This window comes from Glandiceps talaboti, chromosome 6 (genome assembly GCF_964340395.1).
Source record: "Glandiceps talaboti chromosome 6, keGlaTala1.1, whole genome shotgun sequence".
NCBI lineage: Eukaryota > Metazoa > Hemichordata > Enteropneusta > Spengelidae > Glandiceps > Glandiceps talaboti.
The window spans coordinates 2,102,265-2,128,630 of NC_135554.1; the positions used below are offsets into that span (position 1 = coordinate 2,102,265).

Genomic DNA, 26,366 nt, shown 5'->3' on the forward strand with positions numbered 1-26,366 from the left:
TGTCTGTCTGTCTGTCTGTCTGTCTCTGTGTGTGTGTGTGTGTGTGTGTATGTGTGTAAACAACTTAAAGTCAAAAACTGCTGAACCGATTGCCATGATATTTGGTGGGTCCATTACCTTGGGTGTCTAGTTGGGAAATTGTTCAAATCGAAATGATCGCATCACAGATGTGTGATTTGGGTCAAAAAATGTGATTTTTGGTCAAAAAACTTAAACTCAGAAACTACTGGGCAGATTGGTGCGAAATTTGGTGGGAACATTCTTAAGGGGATGTAAAGTAAGATTTGTCCATGACGGGATGATTCCATCAGTGATATGCAAATTAGGGCTAAAAATGTGTCTTTTTGGTTAAAAATCTATAATTCCAAAACTACTGAGCAGATTGGGCTGAAATTTAATGGGAATGTATCTAGGGATGTATGGACAAAGAAATATTAAGCATACCATGATTCCATGAGTGATATGCAAATTAGGTGTAAAAATGTTCATTTTTGGTCAAAAACTTATATCTCAAAAAGTACTTGGTCACCGAGTCTGAAACTTGGTGAGATGTTTCTGCATGTTATTCTTCAAAACATTTTGACAAAATTGGCCCTAGCAACCATGACCACGCCCTTAGCAACAACCAAATGGCAGTATATTTTGGTCAAATAACAACATCATATGGTAGGCAAATGAATAAACATTCAAAAAATGTATGCAAATACCGTAGCGACCATGCCCACGCCCATAGCAACAGCCAAACGGTCGTGTATTTCACAAAGATAACAACAGGGATTAATAGACAATTGAATAAATGTTCAAAAAATGTATGTAAATTTGCCTAGCAACAAGACCACACCCATAGCAACAGCCAAATAATCACATATATTGCAAAGATAACAACAGGAATAGAAGACAAATGAATAAACATTCAAAAAATGTATGCAAGTGTGCCTAGCAACAAGACCACGCCCATAGCAACAGCCAAATGATCACATATATTGTGAAGATAACAATGGAGATTAATAGACAATTGAATAAACATTCAAAAAATGTATGTAAATATGCCTAGCAACAAGACCACATCCATAGCAACAGCCAAATGATAGCATATATCGTAAAGATAGCAACATGGTTGGATAGGCAACTGGATAGTCATTCACCAAATGAAGACTTATTGTTCGCATGTTAGCATTTTTAAAAACTGTACAGTTGTGCTACAACGCCATTGGCGGTATTTTTTTAATAAAATGGTGACTATGGTATAAAAGTACAATACATTACCAACTTTCTGTGTAAAATGTGTTTTATAGTGAGACATCATATGAAACCACTAACCACTTTATTACATCGCTAAAACAAAACTGCATAGTGAAGAGCTGAAGAACTGAACCACTTCTACATGTTACCAAAATAAAAAAATAAATTAAAAACAACAGCGGAGCTATTCTGACCAATAGGTCGCTTGTTTCCGATAATTTTTGCTTTCCCGTTCCTTATTTATTCCTGGTATCAGGAGAACAAGTGCCTGAAATCTACCCTACATGCCAAGACTGCTTAAATACAAAGCCTAAACTGCTTTGAAGAAAAAGGAAGTTTTTCAAGAGATAAATATGATAGAACAGAGTATGTAAAGTGTCAAAAAAATGTGTATTTACTAATTTGCAAAAAAAAAAAAAAAAAAATTAGGAAAAAAAAAATTCGCATCGTCGCACCACTTTAGAAGGTAGTTATTCTTTTAGAACATGTACAAAAAACAATATAAATGTCAAAACCACACTTCCACAACCCGGAAATTAAACTGCGCTATGTCATCAGTGGTCTGTATCGCGTACCGCCATGCATCAAACTTCAAAATGGTGTAACAATTTCTCCTTGAGGTACAGTGATGCCTCGATACTCGTTACAATGTTATGATAATCGTGCCAACAGGCCTACTGTTACAATATTGCAATGCATGGTGATGTTATGTCGCCTATGCTATATGACGATACGGTAGCGTGGAGAATGCACGTAGAATTTGCACGAAGTATAGGGAAGGCGCATGCGTAGTCACTGTGCGCCGCAATGCATCCCTGGGAGAACCACCAATTTTGTTCGCATAGTATATTATTATTATTATTATTATTATTATTATTTAAACTTTATTACAGACCCATGGTCCAGAGAAGGACAAAAATATACCACAAGACAGCAAAATTTTTACATAACAGACAAATACAAACGACGCGCATGCATACTAGTCATTGAACCGCTACGTGGCAGCTTTGCTGCCGCTACGCGAGCTATAAACAGTTAGGTGCAACGTTTATGACGAACTATGGAAGTATAATACTATAACCCACGGTGGGATACTTCCATTGACATTTCGTCAATGGCTGCGTAGGACAGGGTTGATACACTTGATTTGGGTCATTTTCCAGGGGTATTGACCATCAAAATTTATTTTTTTGAATGACATCTAATTCTCTGACATGGACGAGAATGTATACATGTAGTACCTGTATGGTATCTGATAGCTCTGGATGTATGGGCTACGATGTTCGACACGTCATCGGAGATGGAAAGACGTGTCGAACATCGTAGCGCATACATCCAGAGCTAGGTATCTGAATACATGTTCTTTTGGAAGAATGATTCTTGTATGCAGCCGGCTGATACCTGTCACAAATGTTCAACCTAAACATAATATCATAACTAGGCAAAGCCCATAAGCTGGCGCAGGGTAGATTCATTTGTGACCGGCTGCGTGGGACAGGGTTGATACACTTGATTTGGGTCATTTTCCAGGGGTATTGACCATCAAAATTTATTTTTTTGAATGACATCTAATTCTCTGACATGGACGAGAAGTAAAGAAAGTCAACACTCTATGCAGTTGTTGGTTTCAAAATCCATCATAGCCATTAGATTAATATTGTTCATTTTCAATCAGCCAACTTGTCATACATCCTCCACCAATGTACGTTGGTCTTTGGACAAATGTTTTGTTGACTTGTTGCTGAACATCATGATTTCTCAATTCAACTCGATGATTTAGGAATGTTACTGTACCAACAAACACAGGAAAGTAGTTATTCTTTTTAGAACATGTAAAAAAATCAATTATCGACAATATAAATGTCAAAACCACACTTCCACAACCTGGAAATTAAACTGCGCTGTGTCATCAGTGGTCTGTATCGTGTACCACCATGTGTCAAACTTCCAAATAGTGTAACAATTTCTCCTTGGGGTACAGTGATGCCTCGATACTCATTACAATGTTACGATAATCATGCGAACACGCCTACTGTTACGATATTGCAATGCATGGTGATGTTATGTCGCCTATGCTATGTGACGATACGGTAGCGCATGGAGAATGCACCTAGTATATGGAAGACGCATGTGTAGTTACTGCGCACCGCAATGCATCCCTGGGAGAACCACTGATTTTGTTCGCATAGTATATACGATGCGCATGTGTACTAGTCATTGAGCTGCTTCGCGGCAGCTTTGCTGTTGCTGCGCGAGCTATTAAATTGTTGACATGATATACGAACCAAACGCATAGTACCTGTATGTTATCCGAACAAATGTTGGTCTTAGTCTTTCTGCAACATTTTACAAAAAGTGTTGTAACTTTCTTTATAATCAATCTTCAGGTCTGTCATCATATATTTCATGATTTGTTAGACTCTAACAAAGTAATTTGATATATAGAAACCTTACATTATTTTCAGGATAAAGCTGTCCTACAAAACATTAAGTTACTCTCCAGGTTTCCATTGCTGAACTACAGGGAGACAAATTGTGATATTGGACCAAGATATGGCTGTAGTAGTTATCATGGAAACATGCACATTTTGGGGGAACAATGGTTCATGTGTGCCGGCTAATACCTATCACACACAAAAACATATTAGAAGTTCAACCTAAACACATTAAAACTTTAATGAGATCCACAAACACAGCATATACTATAGTATCTTTGTTTTATCTGAACAAAAGTTGGTATAATAAGTGTTCCTACACCATGTTACATATTGTGTTCTAACTTACATTGTAATTTGTAATAACTTTTGGCTCTGTCATCATGGATTTCCATATTCCTTAGACTCTAATGAAGAGTTTGATAATACGATCAACTGAATTCGTTCATCACTTGCGTCTTTATGTTTATATATCTACCGACATCATGCATCACGCCACGTGTTGCCGAACCTTGCGATTTCTCAACTCAACCTCATCATTTAGGAATGTTACTGTACTGAGAAACATAAAAAATTAGTTGTTGTTTTAGAATATTTAAAACAAATCCCGTTATTCGATGATATAAAAGTCAAAACTGCACTTCCGCAACCCGGAAATTCAACAGCATTTCTTGGCCCTACCATGGCCGCCAGGCGTGAGTTTGTAAGTTGTACTGTTACTTTGTCGACCGTGCAAAAAACAAAAAAGAAAGTCTTGCCGCGATTGATGCTTTGAGAGTCACACAATTGTACGATAATCTTCCTCAAAGATTTACCCAGGACTGTTACAATATTACGTCCATGCGTCCATCACAATAAATTTCGAATACATACCGTCATGTTCGTGAACTGAAAAGATTTACCCTGGATTTACTGAATATTGAAACTTTGATTTCGTGCGTATCTTATTTTTTTTAATGAATATCGCCAATGAAGTTGCACTCATAAAACATGTACTGTACTAGTTTCATCTGCACATTACTGAAGAATGAAGAAAAGCTGACGTGTGATGTGTGTTAATGTGTGGTTATGAATATATAATGAGCACCTCGCTAAGTCGCGGCCCTCGCTAAGTCGCGGGTTTCTTGATGGACCCGGACACCCGCGAGTTAGCGAGGGTCTACTGTATATATATATATATATATATATATATATATATATATATATATATATATATATATATATATATATATATATATATATATATATATATATATATATATATATATATATATATATATATATATATTGCTAAGTTTGAATATTTACTATGTAATATACCAGTACATACAAATATTTACTATATGTAATATACCAGTACATACAAATATTTACTATGTAATATATCGGTATATACAAATATTTACTATGTAATATACTGGTATATACAACAGGAATGTTTACTATGCATATTTTCTTTTAGTGTGAGACAGATGAAAGTGTCAAAGAGCTGATCAGGAAATTTTACAGCTTACAAGAAGAAAGGGTACACACATACATAGTATTCGATGGGTAAGCATTGAATGTAAACATATATAGTGTAATGATGGTCTAGGCATATCATCAATGTGTATATAGGTTGTATAGACACAGGGCCATGCCATTATCAGTATTTGTGCCTCTCAGTTTTACCACTGCAGTCTGCATTCAAACCTGATTCTCTGCTTCATTCGATTAAAAATTAATGAGGTCTGTATGGTGAGATTGCTAAGTTTAACCCCACTGAGCAATGCTGGTTTTCCCTGGCACTCCAATTTCCTCTTGTTTTTACACTAGAACACTTGAGTGTTATAAGTAACTATATGTAACACTAGAACACTTTGCCACTAGCAGTGACTTGTGTAAGTGAGATTGCTAAGTTTGACCCAACTGAGCAATGCCGGTTTTTCCTGGTACCCCGATTTCCTCTTGTCTTTACACCAGAACACTTGCCCACTACTAGTGACTGTATGTAACACTAGAACACTTGGTCAATAATAGTGACTATGTAACACTTGAACATGGATGCTAGTAGTGACTGTTTGTAACACTAGACCACTTGGCCAATAGTAGTGGCTGTTTGTATCACTAGAACACTTGGCCAGTCGTAGTAGCTGTATGTAACACTAGAACACTTGGCCAACAGTAGTGACTGTATATAATACTAGAACACTTGAGTGTTAGTAGTGACTGTATGTAACACTAGAACATTTGAGTGCTAGTAGTGACTGTAATTAATACTAGAACACTTGCCCACCACTAGTGACTGTGTGTAACACTAGACCACTTGGCCAATAGTAGTGACTGTATGTAACACTAGAACACTTGGCCAATAGTAGTGACTGTATGTAACACTAGAACACTTGAGTGCTAGTAGTGACTGTATGTAACACAAGAACACTTGGCCAATAGTAGTGACTGTATGTAACGCAAGAACACTTGAGTGCTAGTAGTGACTGTATGTAACACTAGAACACTTGAGTGCTAGTAGTGACTGTATGTAACACTAGAACACTTGAGTGCTAGTAGTGACTGTATGTAACACTAGAACACTTGGCCAATAGTAGCGACTGTATGTAACACTAGTCCACTTGGCCAATAGTAGTGACTGTATGTAACACTAGAACACTTGGCCAATAGTAGTGACTGTATGTAACACTAGAACACTTGAGTGCTAGTAGTGACTGTATGTAACACAAGAACACTTGGCCAATAGTAGTGACTGTATGTAACGCAAGAACACTTGAGTGCTAGTAGTGACTGTATGTAACACTAGAACACTTGAGTGCTAGTAGTGACTGTATGTAACACTAGAACACTTGAGTGCTAGTAGTGACTGTATGTAACACTAGAACACTTGGCCAATAGTAGCGACTGTATGTAACACTAGTCCACTTGGCCAATAGTAGTGACTGTATGTAACACTAGAACACTTGGCCAATAGTAGTGACTGTTTGTAACACTAGAACACTTGGCCACTAGCAGTGACTTGTGTAAGTGAGATTGCTAAGTTTGACCCAACTGAGCAATGCCGGTTTTTCCTGGTACCCCGATTTCCTCTTGTCTTTACACCAGAACACTTGCCCACTACTAGTGACTGTATGTAACACTAGAACACTTGGTCAATAATAGTGACTATGTAACACTTGAACACGGATGCTAGTAGTGACTGTTTGTAACACTAGACCACTTGGCCAATAGTAGTGGCTGTTTGTATCACTAGAACACTTGGCCAGTCGTAGTAGCTGTATGTAACACTAGAACACTTGGCCAACAGTAGTGACTGTATATAATACTAGAACACTTGAGTGTTAGTAGTGACTGTATGTAACACTAGAACATTTGAGTGCTAGTAGTGACTGTAATTAATACTAGAACACTTGCCCACCACTAGTGACTGTGTGTAACACTAGACCACTTGGCCAATAGTAGTGACTGTATGTAACACTAGAACACTTGGCCAATAGTAGCGACTGTATGTAACACTAGAACATTTGGCCAATAGTAGTGACTGTATGTAACACTAGAACACTTGAGTGCTAGTCGTGACTGTATGTAACACTAGAACATTTGGCCAATAGTAGCGACTGTATGTAACACTAGAACACTTGGCCAATAGTAGCGACTGTATGTAACACTAGAACATTTGGCCAATAGTAGTGACTGTATGTAACACTAGAACACTTGAGTGCTAGTAGTGACTGTATGTAACACAAGAACACTTGGCCAATAGTAGTGACTGTATGTAACGCAAGAACACTTGAGTGCTAGTAGTGACTGTATGTAACACTAGAACACTTGAGTGCTAGTAGTGACTGTATGTAACACTAGAACACTTGAGTGCTAGTAGTGACTGTATGTAACACTAGAACACTTGGCCAATAGTAGCGACTGTTTGTAACACTAGAACACTTGAGTGCTAGTAGTGACTGTATGTAACACTAGAACACTTGGCCAATAGTAGCGACTGTATGTAACACTAGTCCACTTGGCCAATAGTAGTGACTGTATGTAACACTAGAACACTTGGCCAATAGTAGTGACTGTTTGTAACACTAGAACACTTGGCCACTAGCAGTGACTTGTGTAAGTGAGATTGCTAAGTTTGACCCAACTGAGCAATGCCGGTTTTTCCTGGTACCCCGATTTCCTCTTGTCTTTACACCAGAACACTTGCCCACTACTAGTGACTGTATGTAACACTAGAACACTTGGTCAATAATAGTGACTATGTAACACTTGAACACGGATGCTAGTAGTGACTGTTTGTAACACTAGACCACTTGGCCAATAGTAGTGGCTGTTTGTATCACTAGAACACTTGGCCAGTCGTAGTAGCTGTATGTAACACTAGAACACTTGGCCAACAGTAGTGACTGTATATAATACTAGAACACTTGAGTGTTAGTAGTGACTGTATGTAACACTAGAACATTTGAGTGCTAGTAGTGACTGTAATTAATACTAGAACACTTGCCCACCACTAGTGACTGTGTGTAACACTAGACCACTTGGCCAATAGTAGTGACTGTATGTAACACTAGAACACACAGCGTATGTGTGATGATATACTTGATAACATGTTCAATAGGAAAATTTCATCTCTTCTTATGTTAGACCTTTCAAAGGCGTTTGATTCAGTCAATCACACTATCCTTCTCAGTAAACTTCAACGTTACAACTTTCATCCATCTGCAGTTCAGTGGTTCAGAAGTTACCTATCAGGTAGAACTCAAAGTGTAAAAGTTGGCAACATATCTTCAAATTGTATTCAGGTCAAAACTGGAGTACCTCAAGGCAGTGTCTGTGGACCTTTATTATTTGCACTATATATTAATGACCTTCCTACTTGGCTTCACTCAAACACTCCAATTTATGGTTTTGCAGATGACATCAATATTCTGAAAAACAGTACCATTGCCGATATTGATGTACTTCACAATGACTTAAAATACGAAATTAATCGTTTAACTACATGGTTCCATGCAAATACTTTGAAACCAAATATCTCTAAATATCAGTATATGTTCTTCGGTACACGTCAACAACTAAAGAAAATACCAAATCACATTAATTCTCTGTCCTTTCAAGATATTACTATCAAAGCTACTAAGTCTGCTACCTGCTTAGGCTTGAAACTGGACCCTGAACTCAGTTGGTCAAACCATGTGTCTTATCTCCGTAGGGCATGTGGTTTCCGTCTAACAAGACTGGCACGTGTTAGGCGTTGTATACCGGAAAAAGTCAGAAAGAATGTAATAGCTGCTACTGTCTTCTCCCTTTTAGACTACTGTGACACAGTCTTTTCTAATTGTAATCTCACTTTGAAAAGTAGTCTTCAAGGTATCATAAATTTTGCTGTACGAATTCAATGTGGCCTTAAAAAATCAGACCATGTAACACTTGCCAGAAATTCTCTAAATTGGCCAACTATTCAGGAAAGACACGATCAACACTTCAAAAATATTGTCAGTAAATGTATAAGCAAAAAAGTACCACTCTATTTATCTGATCTTGTCACCAAAAACTCAACAATACACCAATACAATACTCGGACCAAATACAACACTTGGCCAATAGTAGCGACTGTATGTAACATTAGAACATTTGGCCAATAGTAGTGACTGTATGTAACACTAGAACACTTGAGTGCTAGTAGTGACTGTATGTAACACTAGAACATTTGGCCAATAGTAGCGACTGTATGTAACACTAGAACACTTGGCCAATAGTAGCGACTGTATGTAACACTAGAACATTTGGCCAATAGTAGTGACTGTATGTAACACTAGAACACTTGAGTGCTAGTAGTGACTGTATGTAACACAAGAACACTTGGCCAATAGTAGTGACTGTATGTAACGCAAGAACACTTGAGTGCTAGTAGTGACTGTATGTAACACTAGAACACTTGAGTGCTAGTAGTGACTGTATGTAACACTAGAACACTTGAGTGCTAGTAGTGACTGTATGTAACACTAGAACACTTGAGTGCTAGTAGTGACTGTATGTAACACTAGAACACTTGGCCAATAGTAGCGACTGTTTGTAACACTAGAACACTTGAGTGCTAGTAGTGACTGTATGTAACACTAGAACACTTGGCCAATAGTAGCGACTGTATGTAACACTAGTCCACTTGGCCAATAGTAGTGACTGTATGTAACACTAGAACACTTGGCCAATAGTAGTGACTGTTTGTAACACTAGAACACTTGGCCAATAGTAGTGACTGTTTGTAACACTAGAACACTTGGCCAATAGTAGCGACTGTATGTAACACTAGTCCACTTGGCCAAAAGTAGTGACTGTATGTAACACTAGAACACTTGGCTAATAGTAGCGACTGTATGTAACACTAGTCCACTTGGCCAATAGTAGTGACTGTATGTAACACTAGAACACTTGGCCAATAGTAGTGACTGTTTGTAACACTAGAACACTTGAGTGCTAGTAGTGACTGTATGTAACACTAGAACACTTGGCCAATAGTAGTGACTGTATGTAACACTAGTCCACTTGGCCAATAGTAGTGACTGTATGTAACACAAGAACACTTGGCCAATAGTAGTGACTGTATGTAACACTAGAACACTTGAGTGCTAGTAGTGACTGTATGTAACGCAAGAACACTTGAGTGCTAGTAGTGACTGTATGTAACACTAGTCCACTTGGCCAATAGTAGTGACTGTATGTAACACTAGAACACTTGGCCAATAGTAGTGACTGTATGTAACACTAGTCCACTTGGCCAATAGTAGTGACTGTATGTAACACTAGAACACTTGGCCAATAGTAGTAACTGTATGTAACACTAGAACACGTGGCCAATAGTAGTGACTGTATGTACCGGGGTAACACTAGAACACTTGGGTGCTAGTAGTGACTTTATAACACTAGAACACTTGAGTGCTAGTAGTGACTGTATGTAACACTAGAACACTTGAGTGCTAGTAGTGACTGTATATAACACTAGTCCACTTGGCCAATAGTAGTGACTGTATGTAACACTAGAACACTTGAGTGCTAGTAGTGACTGTATATAACACTAGTCCACTTGGCCAATAGTAGTGACTGTATGTAACACTAGTCCACTTGGCCAATAGTAGTGACTGTTTGTAACACTAGAACACTTGAGTGCTAGTAGTGACTGTATGTAACACTAGACCACTTGGCCAATAGTAGTGACTGTATGTACCGGGGTAACACTAGAACACATGGGTGCTAGTAGTGACTGTATGTGACACTAGAACACTTGAGTGTTAGTAGTGACTGTATGTAACACTAGAACATTTGAGTGCTAGTAGTGACTGTAATTAATACTAGAACACTTGCCCACCACTAGTGACTGTGTGTAACACTAGACCACTTGGCCAATAGTAGTGACTGTATGTAACACTAGAACACTTGGCCAATAGTAGCGACTGTATGTAACACTAGAACATTTGGCCAATAGTAGTGACTGTATGTAACACTAGAACACTTGAGTGCTAGTAGTGACTGTATGCAACACTAGAACATTTGGCCAATAGTAGTGACTGTATGTAACACTAGAACACTTGAGTGCTAGTAGTGACTGTATGTAACACAAGAACACTTGGCCAATAGTAGTGACTGTATGTAACGCAAGAACACTTGAGTGCTAGTAGTGACTGTATGTAACACTAGAACACTTGAGTGCTAGTAGTGACTGTATGTAACACTAGAACACTTGAGTGCTAGTAGTGACTGTATGTAACACTAGAACACTTGGCCAATAGTAGCGACTGTTTGTAACACTAGAACACTTGAGTGCTAGTAGTGACTGTATGTAACACTAGAACACTTGGCCAATAGTAGCGACTGTATGTAACACTAGTCCACTTGGCCAATAGTAGTGACTGTATGTAACACTAGAACACTTGGCCAATAGTAGTGACTGTTTGTAACACTAGAACACTTGGCCAATAGTAGTGACTGTTTGTAACACTAGAACACTTGGCCAATAGTAGCGACTGTATGTAACACTAGTCCACTTGGCCAAAAGTAGTGACTGTATGTAACACTAGAACACTTGGCCAATAGTAGCGACTGTATGTAACACTAGTCCACTTGGCCAATAGTAGTGACTGTATGTAACACTAGAACACTTGGCCAATAGTAGTGACTGTTTGTAACACTAGAACACTTGAGTGCTAGTAGTGACTGTATGTAACACTAGAACACTTGGCCAATAGTAGCGACTGTATGTAACACTAGTCCACTTGGCCAATAGTAGTGACTGTATGTAACACTAGAACACTTGAGTGCTAGTAGTGACTGTATGTAACACAAGAACACTTGGCCAATAGTAGTGACTGTATGTAACACTAGAACACTTGAGTGCTAGTAGTGACTGTATGTAACGCAAGAACACTTGAGTGCTAGTAGTGACTGTATGTAACACTAGTCCACTTGGCCAATAGTAGTGACTGTATGTAACACTAGAACACTTGGCCAATAGTAGTGACTGTATGTAACACTAGTCCACTTGGCCAATAGTAGTGACTGTATGTAACACTAGAACACTTGGCCAATAGTAGTGACTGTATGTAACACTAGAACACTTGGCCAATAGTAGTGACTGTATGTACCGGGGTAACACTAGAACACTTGGGTGCTAGTAGTGACTGTTTATAACACTAGAACACTTGAGTGCTAGTAGTGACTGTATGTAACACTAGAACACTTGAGTGCTAGTAGTGACTGTATATAACACTAGTCCACTTGGCCAATAGTAGTGACTGTATGTAACACTAGAACACTTGAGTGCTAGTAGTGACTGTATATAACACTAGTCCACTTGGCCAATAGTAGTGACTGTATGTAACACTAGTCCACTTGGCCAATAGTAGTGACTGTTTGTAACACTAGAACACTTGAGTGCTAGTAGTGACTGTATGTAACACTAGACCACTTGGCCAATAGTAGTGACTGTATGTACCGGGGTAACACTAGAACACTTGGGTGTTAGTAGTGACTGTATGTAACACTAGAACACTTGGCCAATAGTAGTGACTGTATGTAACACTAGTCCACTTGGCCAATAGTAGTGACTGTTTGTAACACTAGAACACTTGAGTGCTAGTAGTGACTGTATGTAACACTAGACCACTTGGCCAATAGTAGTGACTGTATGTACCGGGGTAACACTAGAACACATGGGTGCTAGTAGTGACTGTATGTGACACTAGAACACTTGGCCAATAGTAGTGACTGTATGTATCACTAGAACACATGGGTGCTAGTAGTGACTGTATGTAACACTAGAACACTTGAGTGCTAGTAGTGACTGTATGTAACACTAGAACACTTGGGTGTTAGTAGTGACTGGATGTAACACTAGACCACTTGGCCAATAGTAGTGACTGTATGTACCGGGGTAACACTAGAACACTTGGGTGCTAGTAGTGACTGTATGTAACACTAGAACACTTGAGTGCTAGTAGTGACTGTATGTATCACTAGACCACTTGGCCAATAGTAGTGACTGTATGTATCACTAGAACACATGGGTGCTAGTAGTGACTGTATGTAACACTAGAACACTTGGGTGTTAGTAGTGACTGTATGTAACACTAGAACACTTGGCCAATAGTAGTGACTGTATGTAACACTAGTCCACTTGGCCAATAGTAGTGACTGTTTGTAACACTAGAACACTTGAGTGCTAGTAGTGACTGTATGTAACACTAGACCACTTGGCCAATAGTAGTGACTGTATGTACCGGGGTAACACTAGAACACATGGGTGCTAGTAGTGACTGTATGTAACACTAGAACACTTGGGTGTTAGTAGTGACTGTATGTAACACTAGACCACTTGGCCAATAGTAGTGACTGTATGTACCGGGGTAACACTAGAACACTTGGGTGCTAGTAGTGACTGTTTATAACACTAGAACACTTGAGTGCTAGTAGTGACTGTATGTAACACTAGAACACTTGAGTGCTAGTAGTGACTGTATGTAACACTAGAACACTTGAGTGCTAGTAGTGACTGTATATAACACTAGTCCACTTGGCCAATAGTAGTGACTGTATGTAACACTAGAACACTTGAGTGCTAGTAGTGACTGTATATAACACTAGAACACTTGGCCAATAGTAGTGACTGTATGTAACACTAGAACACTTGAGTGCTAGTAGTGACTGTATATAACACTAGTCCACTTGGCCAATAGTAGTGACTGTATGTAACACTAGTCCACTTGGCCAATAGTAGTGACTGTTTGTAACACTAGAACACTTGAGTGCTAGTAGTGACTGTATGTAACACTAGACCACTTGGCCAATAGTAGTGACTGTATGTACCGGGGTAAAACTAGAACACATGGGTGCTAGTAGTGACTGTATGTAACACTAGAACACTTGGGTGTTAGTAGTGACTGTATGTAACACTAGACCACTTGGCCAATAGTAGTGACTGTATGTACCGGGGTAACACTAGAACACTTGGGTGCTAGTAGTGACTGTATGTGACACTAGAACACTTGGCCAATAGTAGTGACTGTATGTGACACTAGAACACTTGGGTGCTAGTAGTGACTGTATGTAACACTAGAACACTTGGGTGCTAGTAGTGACTGTATGTAACACTAGACCACTTGGCCAATAGTAGTGACTGTATGTACCGGGGTAACACTAGAACACATGGGTGCTAGTAGTGACTGTATGTAACACTAGAACACTTGGGTGTTAGTAGTGACTGTATGTAACACTAGACCACTTGGCCAATAGTAGTGACTGTATGTACCGGGGTAACACTAGAACACTTGGGTGCTAGTAGTGACTGTTTATAACACTAGAACACTTGAGTGCTAGTAGTGACTGTATGTAACACTAGAACACTTGAGTGCTAGTAGTGACTGTATGTAACACTAGAACACTTGAGTGCTAGTAGTGACTGTATATAACACTAGTCCACTTGGCCAATAGTAGTGACTGTATGTAACACTAGAACACTTGAGTGCTAGTAGTGACTGTATATAACACTAGAACACTTGGCCAATAGTAGTGACTGTATGTAACACTAGAACACTTGAGTGCTAGTAGTGACTGTATATAACACTAGTCCACTTGGCCAATAGTAGTGACTGTATGTAACACTAGTCCACTTGGCCAATAGTAGTGACTGTTTGTAACACTAGAACACTTGAGTGCTAGTAGTGACTGTATGTAACACTAGACCACTTGGCCAATAGTAGTGACTGTATGTACCGGGGTAAAACTAGAACACATGGGTGCTAGTAGTGACTGTATGTAACACTAGAACACTTGGGTGTTAGTAGTGACTGTATGTAACACTAGACCACTTGGCCAATAGTAGTGACTGTATGTACCGGGGTAACACTAGAACACTTGGGTGCTAGTAGTGACTGTATGTGACACTAGAACACTTGGCCAATAGTAGTGACTGTATGTGACACTAGAACACTTGGGTGCTAGTAGTGACTGTATGTAACACTAGAACACTTGGGTGCTAGTAGTGACTGTATGTAACACTAGAACACTTGAGTGCTAGTAGTGACTGTATGTAACACTAGAACACTTGGCCAATAGTAGTGACTGTTTATAACACTAGAACACTTGGCCAATAGTAGTGACTGTATGTGACACTAGAACACTTGAGTGCTAGTAGTGACTGTATGTAAAACTAGAACACTTGGCCAATAGTAGTGACTGTATGTAACACTAGAACACTTGAGTGCTAGTAGTGACTGTATGTAACACTAGAACACTTGAGTGCTAGTAGTGACTGTATGTAACACTAGAACACTTGAGTGCTAGTAGTGACTGTATATAACACTAGTCCACTTGGCCAATAGTAGTGACTGTATGTAACACTAGAACACTTGAGTGCTAGTAGTGACTGTATATAACACTAGTCCACTTGGCCAATAGTAGTGACTGTATGTAACACTAGTCCACTTGGCCAATAGTAGTGACTGTTTGTAACACTAGAACACTTGAGTGCTAGTAGTGACTGTATGTAACACTAGACCACTTGGCCAATAGTAGTGACTGTATGTACCGGGGTAAAACTAGAACACATGGGTGCTAGTAGTGACTGTATGTAACACTAGAACACTTGGGTGTTAGTAGTGACTGTATGTAACACTAGACCACTTGGCCAATAGTAGTGACTGTATGTACCGGGGTAACACTAGAACACTTGGGTGCTAGTAGTGACTGTATGTGACACTAGAACACTTGGCCAATAGTAGTGACTGTATGTGACACTAGAACACTTGGGTGCTAGTAGTGACTGTATGTAACACTAGAACACTTGGGTGCTAGTAGTGACTGTATGTAACACTAGAACACTTGAGTGCTAGTAGTGATTGTATGTAACACTAGAACACTTGGCCAATAGTAGTGACTGTTTATAACACTAGAACACTTGGCCAATAGTAGTGACTGTATGTGACACTAGAACACTTGAGTGCTAGTAGTGACTGTATGTAACACTAGAACACTTGGCCAATAGTAGTGACTGTATGTAACACTAGAACACTTGAGTGCTAGTAGTGACTGTATGTAACACTAGACCACTTGGCCAATAGTAGTGACTGTATGTAACACTAGACCACTTGGCCAATAGTAGTGACTGTATGTACCAGGGTAACACTAGAACACTTGAGTGCTAGTAGTGACTGTTTAGAGCACTTGGCCACTTGTAATAAAGGGGAAAGGGACTCTGAACACCGCCAACATTATATCAAGTGTATGTTTTTTTGTTTACCACAAAACCAACTATGGGTTGTTAGATCAAATTGATCATAACTGAACTAATTCTTGTAAATGCTCATGACAACTAATACAACATCAGAGGTTCACCTTGTCCATCTTCTGTACCAGTTATGTAATAACTAAAAATCAGCAGACGTATTTCAACCACCAGGTTGCATGTTTTTATAATTGCATCTTATTTTTTTTGTTCTAGTCATCACCATGAGTATCTCAGTGGCGCTCCGAACTATGACTTTCCCAAATATCGACAAGCTGTACATGAAATGACTCAAGAATTCAGTAAAATATCCAAAGATATCATCGCAATAGAAGAGAAACTAAAGAATTCACATAGTAGAAATGATTTGGCTGCAATTGTAAGGATAGTACAGGATGAAGAAAAAAATAAACTAGAATTGGTATGTTATGGTTTATATTTTTTTTAAAATGTGAAACCCTTTTGTGAGTCAGGAGTTTTATAAAGTAATTTGCTCTAAAACCCTTTTGTGATTCAGGAGTTTTATAAAGTAATTTACTGTAAAACCCTTTTGTGAGTCAGGAGTTTTATAAAGTAATTTGCTGTAAAACCCTTTTGTGAGTCAGGAGTTTTATAATTTAAAAGTAATTTGCTGTAAAACCCTTTTGTGAGTCAGGAGTTTTATAAAGTAATTTGCTCTAAAACCCTGTTGTGAGTCAGGAGTTTTATAAAGTAATTTGCTGTAAAACCCTTTTGTGAGTCAGGAGTTTTATAAAGTAATTTGCTGTAAAACCCTTTTGTGAGTTAGGAGTTTTATAAAGTAATTTGCCCTAAAACCCTTTTGTGAGTCAGGAGTTTTATAAAGTAATTTGCTGTAAAACCCTTTTGTGAGTCAGGAGTTTTATAAAGTAATTTGCTCTAAAACCCTTTTGTGAGTCAGGAGTTTTATAAAGTAATTTGCTCTAAAACCCTGTTGTGAGTCAGGAGATTTATAAAGTAATTTGCTCTAAACCCTTTTGTGAGTCAGGAGTTCTATAAAGTAATTTGCTTTAAAACCCCTTGTGAGTCAGGAGTTTTATAAAGTAATTTGCTCTAAAACCCTTTTGTGAGTCAGGAGTTTTATAAAGTAATTTGCTCTAAAACCCTTTTGTGAGTCAGGAGTTTTATAAAGTAATTTGCTGTAAAACCCTTTTGTGAGTCAGGAGTTTTATAAAGTAATTTGCTGTAAAACCCTTTTGTGAGTCAGGGGTTTTATAAAGTAATTTGCCCTAAAACCCTTTTGTGAGTTAGGAGTTTTATAAAGTAATTTGCCCTAAAACCCTTTTGTGAGTCAGGAGTTTTATAAAGTAATTTACTGTAAAACCCTTTTGTGAGTCAGGAGTTTTATAAAATAATTTGCTGTAAAACCCTTTTGTGAGTCAGGAGTTTTATAAAGTAATTTGCTGTAAAACCCTTTTGTGAGTCAGGAGTTTTATAAAGTAATTTGCTCTAAAACCCTGTTGTGAGTCAGGAGATTTATAAAGTAATTTGCTGTAAAACCCTTTTGTGAGTCAGGAGTTTTATAAAGTAATTTGCTTTAAAACCCTTTTGTGAGTCAGGAGTTTTATAAAGTAATTTGCTCTAAAACCCTTTTGTGAGTTAGGAGTTTTATAAAGTAATTTGCCCTAAAACCCTTTTGTGAGTCAGGAGTTTTATAAAGTAATTTACTGTAAAACCCTTTTGTGAGTCAGGAGTTTTATAAAATAATTTGCTGTAAAACCCTTTTGTGAGTCAGGAGTTTTATAAAGTAATTTGCTGTAAAACCCTTTTGTGAGTCAGGAGTTTTATAAAGTAATTTGCTCTAAAACCCTGTTGTGAGTCAGGAGATTTATAAAGTAATTTGCTGTAAAACCCTTTTGTGAGTCAGGAGTTTTATAAAGTAATTTGCTTTAAAACCCTTTTGTGAGTCAGGAGTTTTATAAAGTAATTTGCTCTAAAACCCTTTTGTGAGTCAGGAGTTTTATAAAGTAATACGCCGTATTCCGGTTATCGAAAAAGCCCCGAAAAGATAAAAGATATGATTGTTTGGCCACTAGGGGCGCTGTTTTAGAACCGGAAGTGAGGGCCAGAATTGTAGAGCATTGTTGCAAAGCATAGAGTCTATAGGCATCGTAACCACTGACTAAAGATTTTCTGTCATTCCCCGTAACTTTACACTATAATATTGCATTATCGCCCATCAAATAACGAAATAGCAAATTAACCTCTCGTTCTCCTAATATTTCGCGTAAGTTTGGCTCTGCAATTCGAACGTGAGGAAAACCCAAAAGTAGCAACATTTTGAAACGTGTAGTACACTGACATCTCACTCACGTTTTCAGTGTGACCTCGTCCATTTGCGTTACCGTTGGAGAAATTGTAGCGATTGCTTCCAGTCAAACATTGGAACGGAAAAAGGTACAAACACAGAGGAAAGAACCCTCAAAATCACAATATACGCTACAGTTATTGCAGCTTGTATAAAACCAATCTGATTAAAATCCGATGTAGATGTCGGCTAATCGTTCATTGCTATTTTACTTTCGTTATTGTGCCTGAATTGACCTTCGTGGTACATGTTTGATCGCCTCCACTACCGATCAGGACAAAAACGTAAACATGTACCACGAAGGTCAATTCAGGCAAAATAACGAAGGTAAAATAGCAATGAACGATTAGCCGACATCTACATCGGATTTTAATCAGATTGGAAGCTGTTGTCAGATTTGTAATTTTCTAATCGTTCTTTTGTCCAGCAACAGACACCAGTAAGGTAAAGAAATATGTTTATCATGTCTACATCAGGTATATTTCGAAGGTCCTCCGTCCAACTTTCAATGTTTCCGCTGTCGATTAGTTCTATCTTTTGATGCTTGACATCCACTATTCGTCTCCTCGTCCGTTCTCTCAGAAAATTATCATTTTCTAGTGTTTCAAGACCAAGGTTGACAGCATTTCTGGCGATATCTAGTAGATTTAGAAGTAGTAATTTTCCACTCTTTTATGAATGCACGGAGTTCTTTTACGCCCATTTTGTTGACAGCTTCATACATCGCCATACTATTAGATGCCACGACGAAAATTCTGGCCCTCACTTTGCCAGATATGGTGCGCCCTCTCGCGATACTTTCCTGCGAAACAACCGGAAGTTCGATAACCGGCATACGCCGTATTTGCTTTAAAACCCTTTTGTGAGTCAGGAGTTTTATAAAGTAATTTGCTCTAAAACCCTTTTGTGAGTCAGTAGTTTTATAAAGTAATTTACTGTAAAACCCTTTTGTGAGTCAGGAGTTTTATAAAGTAATTTGCTCTAAAACCCTGTTGTGAGTCAGGAGATTTATAAAGTAATTTGCTGTAAAACCCTTTTGTGAGTCAGGAGTTTTATAAAGTAATTTGCTCTAAAACCCTTTTGTGAGTCAGGAGTTTTATAAAGTAATTTGCTGTAAAACCCTTTTGTGAGTCAGGAGTTTTATAAAGTAATTTGCTCTAAAACCCTTTTGTGAGTCAGGAGTTTTATAAAGTAATTTGCTGTAAAACCCTTTTGTGAGTCAGGAGTTTTATAAAGTAATTTGCTCTAAAACCCTTTTGTGAGTCAGGAGTTTTATAAAGTAATTTGCTCTAAAACCCTGTTGTGAGTCAGGAGATTTATAAAGTAATTTGCTCTAAACCCTTTTGTGAGTCAGGAGTTCTATAAAGTAATTTGCTTTAAAACCCCTTGTGAGTCAGGAGTTTTATAAAGTAATTTGCTCTAAAACCCTTTTGTGAGTCAGGAGTTTTATAAAGTAATTTGCTCTAAAACCCTTTTGTGAGTCAGGAGTTTTATAAAGTAATTTGCTGTAAAACCCTTTTGTGAGTCAGGAGTTTTATAAAGTAATTTGCTGTAAAACCCTTTTGTGAGTCAGGAGTTTTATAAAGTAATTTGCTGTAAAACCCTTTTGTGAGTTAGGAGTTTTATAAAGTAATTTGCCCTAAAACCCTTTTGTGAGTCAGGAGTTTTATAAAGTAATTTACTGTAAAACCCTTTTGTGAGTCAGGAGTTTTATAAAATAATTTGCTGTAAAACCCTTTTGTGAGTCAGGAGTTTTATAAAGTAATTTGCTGTAAAACCCTTTTGTGAGTCAGGAGTTTTATAAAGTAATTTGCTCTAAAACCCTGTTGTGAGTCAGGAGATTTATAAAGTAATTTGCTGTAAAACCCTTTTGTGAGTCAGGAGTTTTATAAAGTAATTTGCTTTAAAACCCTTTTGTGAGTCAGGAGTTTTATAAAGTAATTTGCTCTAAAACCCTTTTGTGAGTCAGGAGTTTTATAAAGTAATTTGCTTTAAAACCCTTTTGTGAGTCAGGAGTTTTATAAAGTAATTTGCTCTAAAACCCTTTTGTGAGTCAGTAGTTTTATAAAGTAATTTACTGTAAAACCCTTTTGTGAATCAGGAGTTTTATAAAGTAATTTGCTCTAAAACCCTGTTGTGAGTCAGGAGATTTATAAAGTAATTTGCTGTAAAACCCTTTTGTGAGTCAGGAGTTTTATAAAGTAATTTGCTCTAAAACCCTTTTGTGAGTCAGGAGTTTTATAAAGTAATTTGCTGTAAAACCCTTTTGTGAGTCAGGAGTTTTATAAAGTAATTTGCTCTAAAACCCTTTTGTGAGTCAGGAGTTTTATAAAGTAATTTGCTCTAAAACCCTGTTGTGAGTCAGGAGTTTTATAAAGTAATTTGCTCTAAAACCCTTTTGTGAGTCAGGAGTTTTATAAAATAATTTGCTCTAAAACCCTGTTGTGAGTCAGGAGTTTTATAAAGTAATTTGCTGTAAAACCCTTTTGTGTCAGGAATTTTATAAAGTAATTTGCTTTAAAACCCTTTTGTGAGTCAGGAGTTTTATAAAGTAATTGGCCCTAAAACCCTGTTGTGAGTCAGGAGATTTATAAAGTAATTTGCTCTAAAACCCTTTTGTGAGTCAGGAGTTTTATAAAGTAATTTGCTGTAAAACCCTTTTGTGAGTCAGTAGTTTTATAAAGTAATTTGCTCTAAAACCCTTTTGTGAGTCAGGAGTTTTATAAAGTAATTTGCTGTAAAACCCTTTTGTGAGTCAGGAGTTGTATAAAGTAATTTGCTCTAAAACCCTGTTGTGAGTCAGGAGATTTATAAAAAAAGTAATTTGCTGTAAAACCCTTTTGTGAGTCAGGAGTTTTACAAAGTAATTTACTGTAAAACCCTTTTGTGAGTCAGGAGTTTTATAAAGTAATTTGCTCTAAAACCCTTTTGTGAGTCAGGAGTTTTATAAAGTAATTTGCCCTAAAACCCTTTTGTGAGTCAGGAGTTTTATAAAGTAATTTGCTGTAAAACCCTTTTGTGAGTCAGGAGATTTATAAAGTAATTTGCTGTAAAACCCTTTTGTGAGTCAGGAATTTTATAAAGTAATTTGCTTTAAAACCCTTTTGTGAGTCAGGAGTTTTATAAAGTAATTGGCCCTAAAACCCTTTTGTGAGTCAGGAGTTTTATAAAGTAATTTGCTGTAAAACCCTTTTGTGAGTCAGGAGTTTTATAAAGTAATTTGCTCTAAAACCCTTTTGTGAGTCAGGAGTTTTATAAAGTAATTTGCTGTAAAACCCTTTTGTGAGTCAGGAGTTTTATAAAGTAATTTGCTCTAAAACCCTTTTGTGAGTCAGGAGTTTCATAAAGTAATTTGCTGTAAAACCCTTTTGTGAGTCAGGAGTTTTATAAAGTAATTTGCTCTAAAACCCTTTTGTGAGTTAGGAGTTTTATAAAGTAATTTGCTGTAAAACCCTTTCGTGAGTCAGGAGTTTTATAAAGTAATTTGCTCTAAAACCCTTTTATGAGTCAGGAGTTTTATAAAGTAATTTGCCCTGACTTAAACCTACACTAGCTGTAACTGGGACATTTTTTAGCACAACTGAATTTCTTAGGTTCAGTAAGAAGTTCAGCTCTGCTATATAGGCATGGTAAAGTATATGTCTCAGTCTATGTTGATGTGTGTTTGTGTCCGTGTCTGTGTCTGTCTGTCTGTGTGTGTGTGTCTGTCTGTCTGTGTCTGTGTCTGTGTGTGTTTGTGTCTGTGTCTGTGTCTGTGTCTTTGTCTGTGTCTGTGTCTGTGTCTTTGTCTGTGTCTGTCTGTGTGTGTGTGTGTGTGTGTGTGTGTAAATAACTTAAAGTCAACACCCTCTGGACTGATTCCATGATATTTTTTGGGTATATTACCGTTGGTGTGTAGTTGGGAAATTGTTCAAATCAAAATGATCTTTAAACATCAGTATGTGATTTGGTAAAAAATGTGGTGTTTGGTCAAAAAACTTAAGTTCAAAAACTACTGGGCAGATTGAGCTCAAATTTGAAGGGGATATCTCTGGATATACGTAGATTTAGATGAACTCACAACATGGGCATACCATTGTGATATGCAAATTAGGTTGAAAAATGTCAATTTTAGTCAAAGGTTAAAGACCATGCCAATAACAACAGCCAAATGATGAATTATATTGTAAAGGTAATACCAGACATTGATAGGTAAGGGAATAAACATTCAAAAAATGTATGCAAATATGCCTAGCAACAACACCACGCCCATAGCAACAGCCAAATAACCAAAGATATATTCACAAAAAATCGGTCAATTACTTATAAACAAGGTCCAACCGGTCCTGGAAAACCCTTGACCCTCCCTGGAAAAGTCTGGAATATGCTCCCTACCTCTAGAAACCCCTGGAAAATGAGCGTGATTAATTGACATTGCTGTGCCATGCTAATGAATCAAAATTCTCATCAACCCTGACAGTCAAACGATCATTCAGTGATATACTTCGCCCACAGAACATGCGTATACAGTTCACTGGGTGCCGCCATTTTTGTTTTGATCTTGCATACTATGTACATGTATATTGCTACCATGCCCTGGTCTTCATATTAGCGACATAACATAGCCATATACTACAATAATAGTAACAGTAGGCCTGTTAGTGTAATTATCATAATATTGTAATGAGTATCAAGGTGTCACTGTACTATTTGAAAGTTTGATGTACGGTACAGACCACTGATGACACAGTGCAGTTGAATTTCCAGGTTGTGTAAGTATGGCTTTGACATTTATATTGTCAATAATTAGTCCCCGCCGGACGAAGTCCAGGACGGGGACTTATGGATTGGGTTCTGTCTGTCCGTGTGTCCATGCATCCGTCTGTCCAGAGCCGTTTCTTGGAGATGCCTGGACCAGGGGCAACATATAATGGCATACATATGCACGTCAATTTGTTTCATGATACGATTCAATATGGCCGCCTAGCGGCCATTTTGTTTGCAAATTTTCCCTGCCTAAAGCCATAACTCAGACATGCTTTAACAGATCTCATTCAAAGGTGGTTTCAGGACAGTGTTCTATATCATACATGTGCATGTTCATTGTTGTCGTGATACGATCCAATATGGCTGCCTGGCAGCCTTTTTGTTTGCGAATTTTCCATGTCCAAAGCCATAACTCAGACATGCTTGAACAGATCTCATTCAAAGTTGGTATTAGGACAGTGTTCTATGACATACATATGCATATCCATTTTCGTTGTGATACAATCCGATATGGCTGCCTGGCAGTGATTTTGTTGGCGCAGTTTTCATGTCCAAAGCCATAACTCAGACACAAGTGTTGTTGTGTGATCAGAGTAGTGATATCAAGAAAATGACAACATAAACTGCCAGTTCCTTAAAACCCAAGCATAGCAGGGACTATGTCATTTTTAATGACTTGTTAAAATTTGTTTTACAAGTTCAAATCAAATCATTAACCACATGTAATTGCTGCTAAATGTAAATGTATCTATCTGTATGTTGTAACCTAAATGTAAATAGGAACACGTCAAATAACTGATTTTGTAAAAAAAATAATATAAATATTGTGACGAGGCTGAACTCGATTAGTTGCTTGACTAACTATTTTTCAGTCTTTTTCTCTACAGTACAATGTATATAAAAAACTGCTGTGTATTATTATCATTAATTTGAGAATAAATTATTATTATTATTATTATTATTAAATGTATTTATGTGTATGTTGTAACCTAAATGTAAATGTATTTATCTGTATGTTGTAACTTTTATTTCTGTCAATGCAAAGGAATTTTCATGATGAATAAAGTAATTATTATATTAATTTATTATTATTTCATTGATATGCAAATTTCCCTAATTAAGTCTAGCCATTACCCGAAACATTATATGTACCAAATTTCAGCCGTTTAAAAAAAAATGACACATATACAGACAGACAGACCCGCACACAGACAGACAGACAGACAGACCTGCACACAGACAGACAGACAGACAGACAGACACCCCCCTTTTAATACCTCCTAAAAAGTACCATAGAACATATACCCAAAATAACATCTCAGCCAAAATACATTATGGGTCTTTTGATCTTGAAATCAGTGGTTATGGTCAAAGGGTACTTTGTTATCTGAAAAGTCATCATGAATTTTGAGGAGATATTCAAATGAGGACTAACTACAAAGCTTCAGTCACGATAAAGACAGCCACCATTTGGCCAGTAGTGTTAATACCACATAGCAAAATTGATATATGCTGACCTCAGTACCAGATTTGTTTGAAATCAGCCAGTCAATGTAGGTTTGCATACACACTTTGTGAATTTTCAGATATTTGACCTAAAACTTAAAGGTCAAGGTCTCATTAGAAAGCTGTTGATTGGGAAACATAGGTGTAGATACTCACATGAGGTCTCTACTATGCTTCAAGTGTGAGACCTGTCAAAATTGGCCACTGTTAGGACACGACAGCAAAGGGAATAGAATGAAGTGATGAACTACTACCGGTATACCTGATATTTAAACAAGGGTTAGTACAAATAGACCCATTTATGTCATCTATATATATGCATTTTACATAATGCCTATTTGACATTGAAGATGAGGGTCAAGGTGTCATTAGAAACTAATGCTAATGATGGAGAACTTTCAATACCAGTTTCAGTTGACTCGGGTGTTCCACAGGGTACCGTATTAGGACCTCTTCTCTTTCATTTATATCTCTGAAAATATTTCCAAAGATATCAATCTTCACCTCTTCACAGATGACTGCCTTTTATACAGACAAATCAACTCTCCTAACAACGCTCTCTGGCTTCAAAAAGATCTTGATTCTCTCGTCTCTTGGACTGTCAAATGGAACATGAAGTTTAATTCATCTAAGTGTTATGTCATGCACAGCACCCTCAAACACAAACCGTATAAACATATCTATCAATCAAAGAGAAGGATCTTGAAACTGTAAAACATCATCAGTATTTGGGAATTGAGCTATCAAACAGCCTTAAATGAAAACATCACATGAAGGGCATAGTTATAGTTAAAGCTAACAGAACAGTAGGATTTCTACATCGGAACTTAAAATCCGCACCCAAAGACATCAAAGTAAAGTCATATTTTACATTTGTCCATTCTATCCTAGCATATGGATGTTGTACCTTGGACCCACATACAAATACTGACAAATATGACATTGAAATGACTCAAAGCCGGCTTTGTTCCTCAATGCTATACCAAAACAGACAAGTGTTATGTCAGTTATGCTAAGGGAATTCCAATGGGGAACCTTAGAAAACAGGCGTAAGTGCTCCAGGCTAGAAATCATCTTTCACCACGTTTGTGTGAATGAATAGACAATATCTGGAATTTTGGAATATTCCCGTGCCTGAGTTTTGCAGGCTAAAATGTGACAAACTGTGGGTAAGTCGGGGGACAGAACCCTTAATGTGATCTGTGGGGATGGCTTGCTGTAATGAACTCCAGGACACATAGAAATATAATTAAAAATCAGATTTTTATTAAGTCTATAAAAAGACTATAAACATTCAAACAATACATATATGCTGGCAAAATTACTACTTATCTGAGTGTGCTGT

General features: G+C 37.6%; 1 protein-coding gene across 1 annotated transcript in view; it reads left to right on the forward strand.

Moving 5' to 3' along the window:
- Window positions 1-26,366, forward strand: part of LOC144436669 (required for excision 1-B domain-containing protein-like) — a 46,022-nt gene that overhangs the window by 11,227 nt on the left and 8,429 nt on the right. Inside the window, exons 2-3 of the mRNA XM_078125512.1 lie at window positions 5,140-5,228; window positions 16,660-16,864. Coding sequence (XP_077981638.1) covers window positions 5,140-5,228; window positions 16,660-16,864 — 294 coding nt within the window. The remainder of the gene's footprint in view (window positions 1-5,139; window positions 5,229-16,659; window positions 16,865-26,366) is intronic.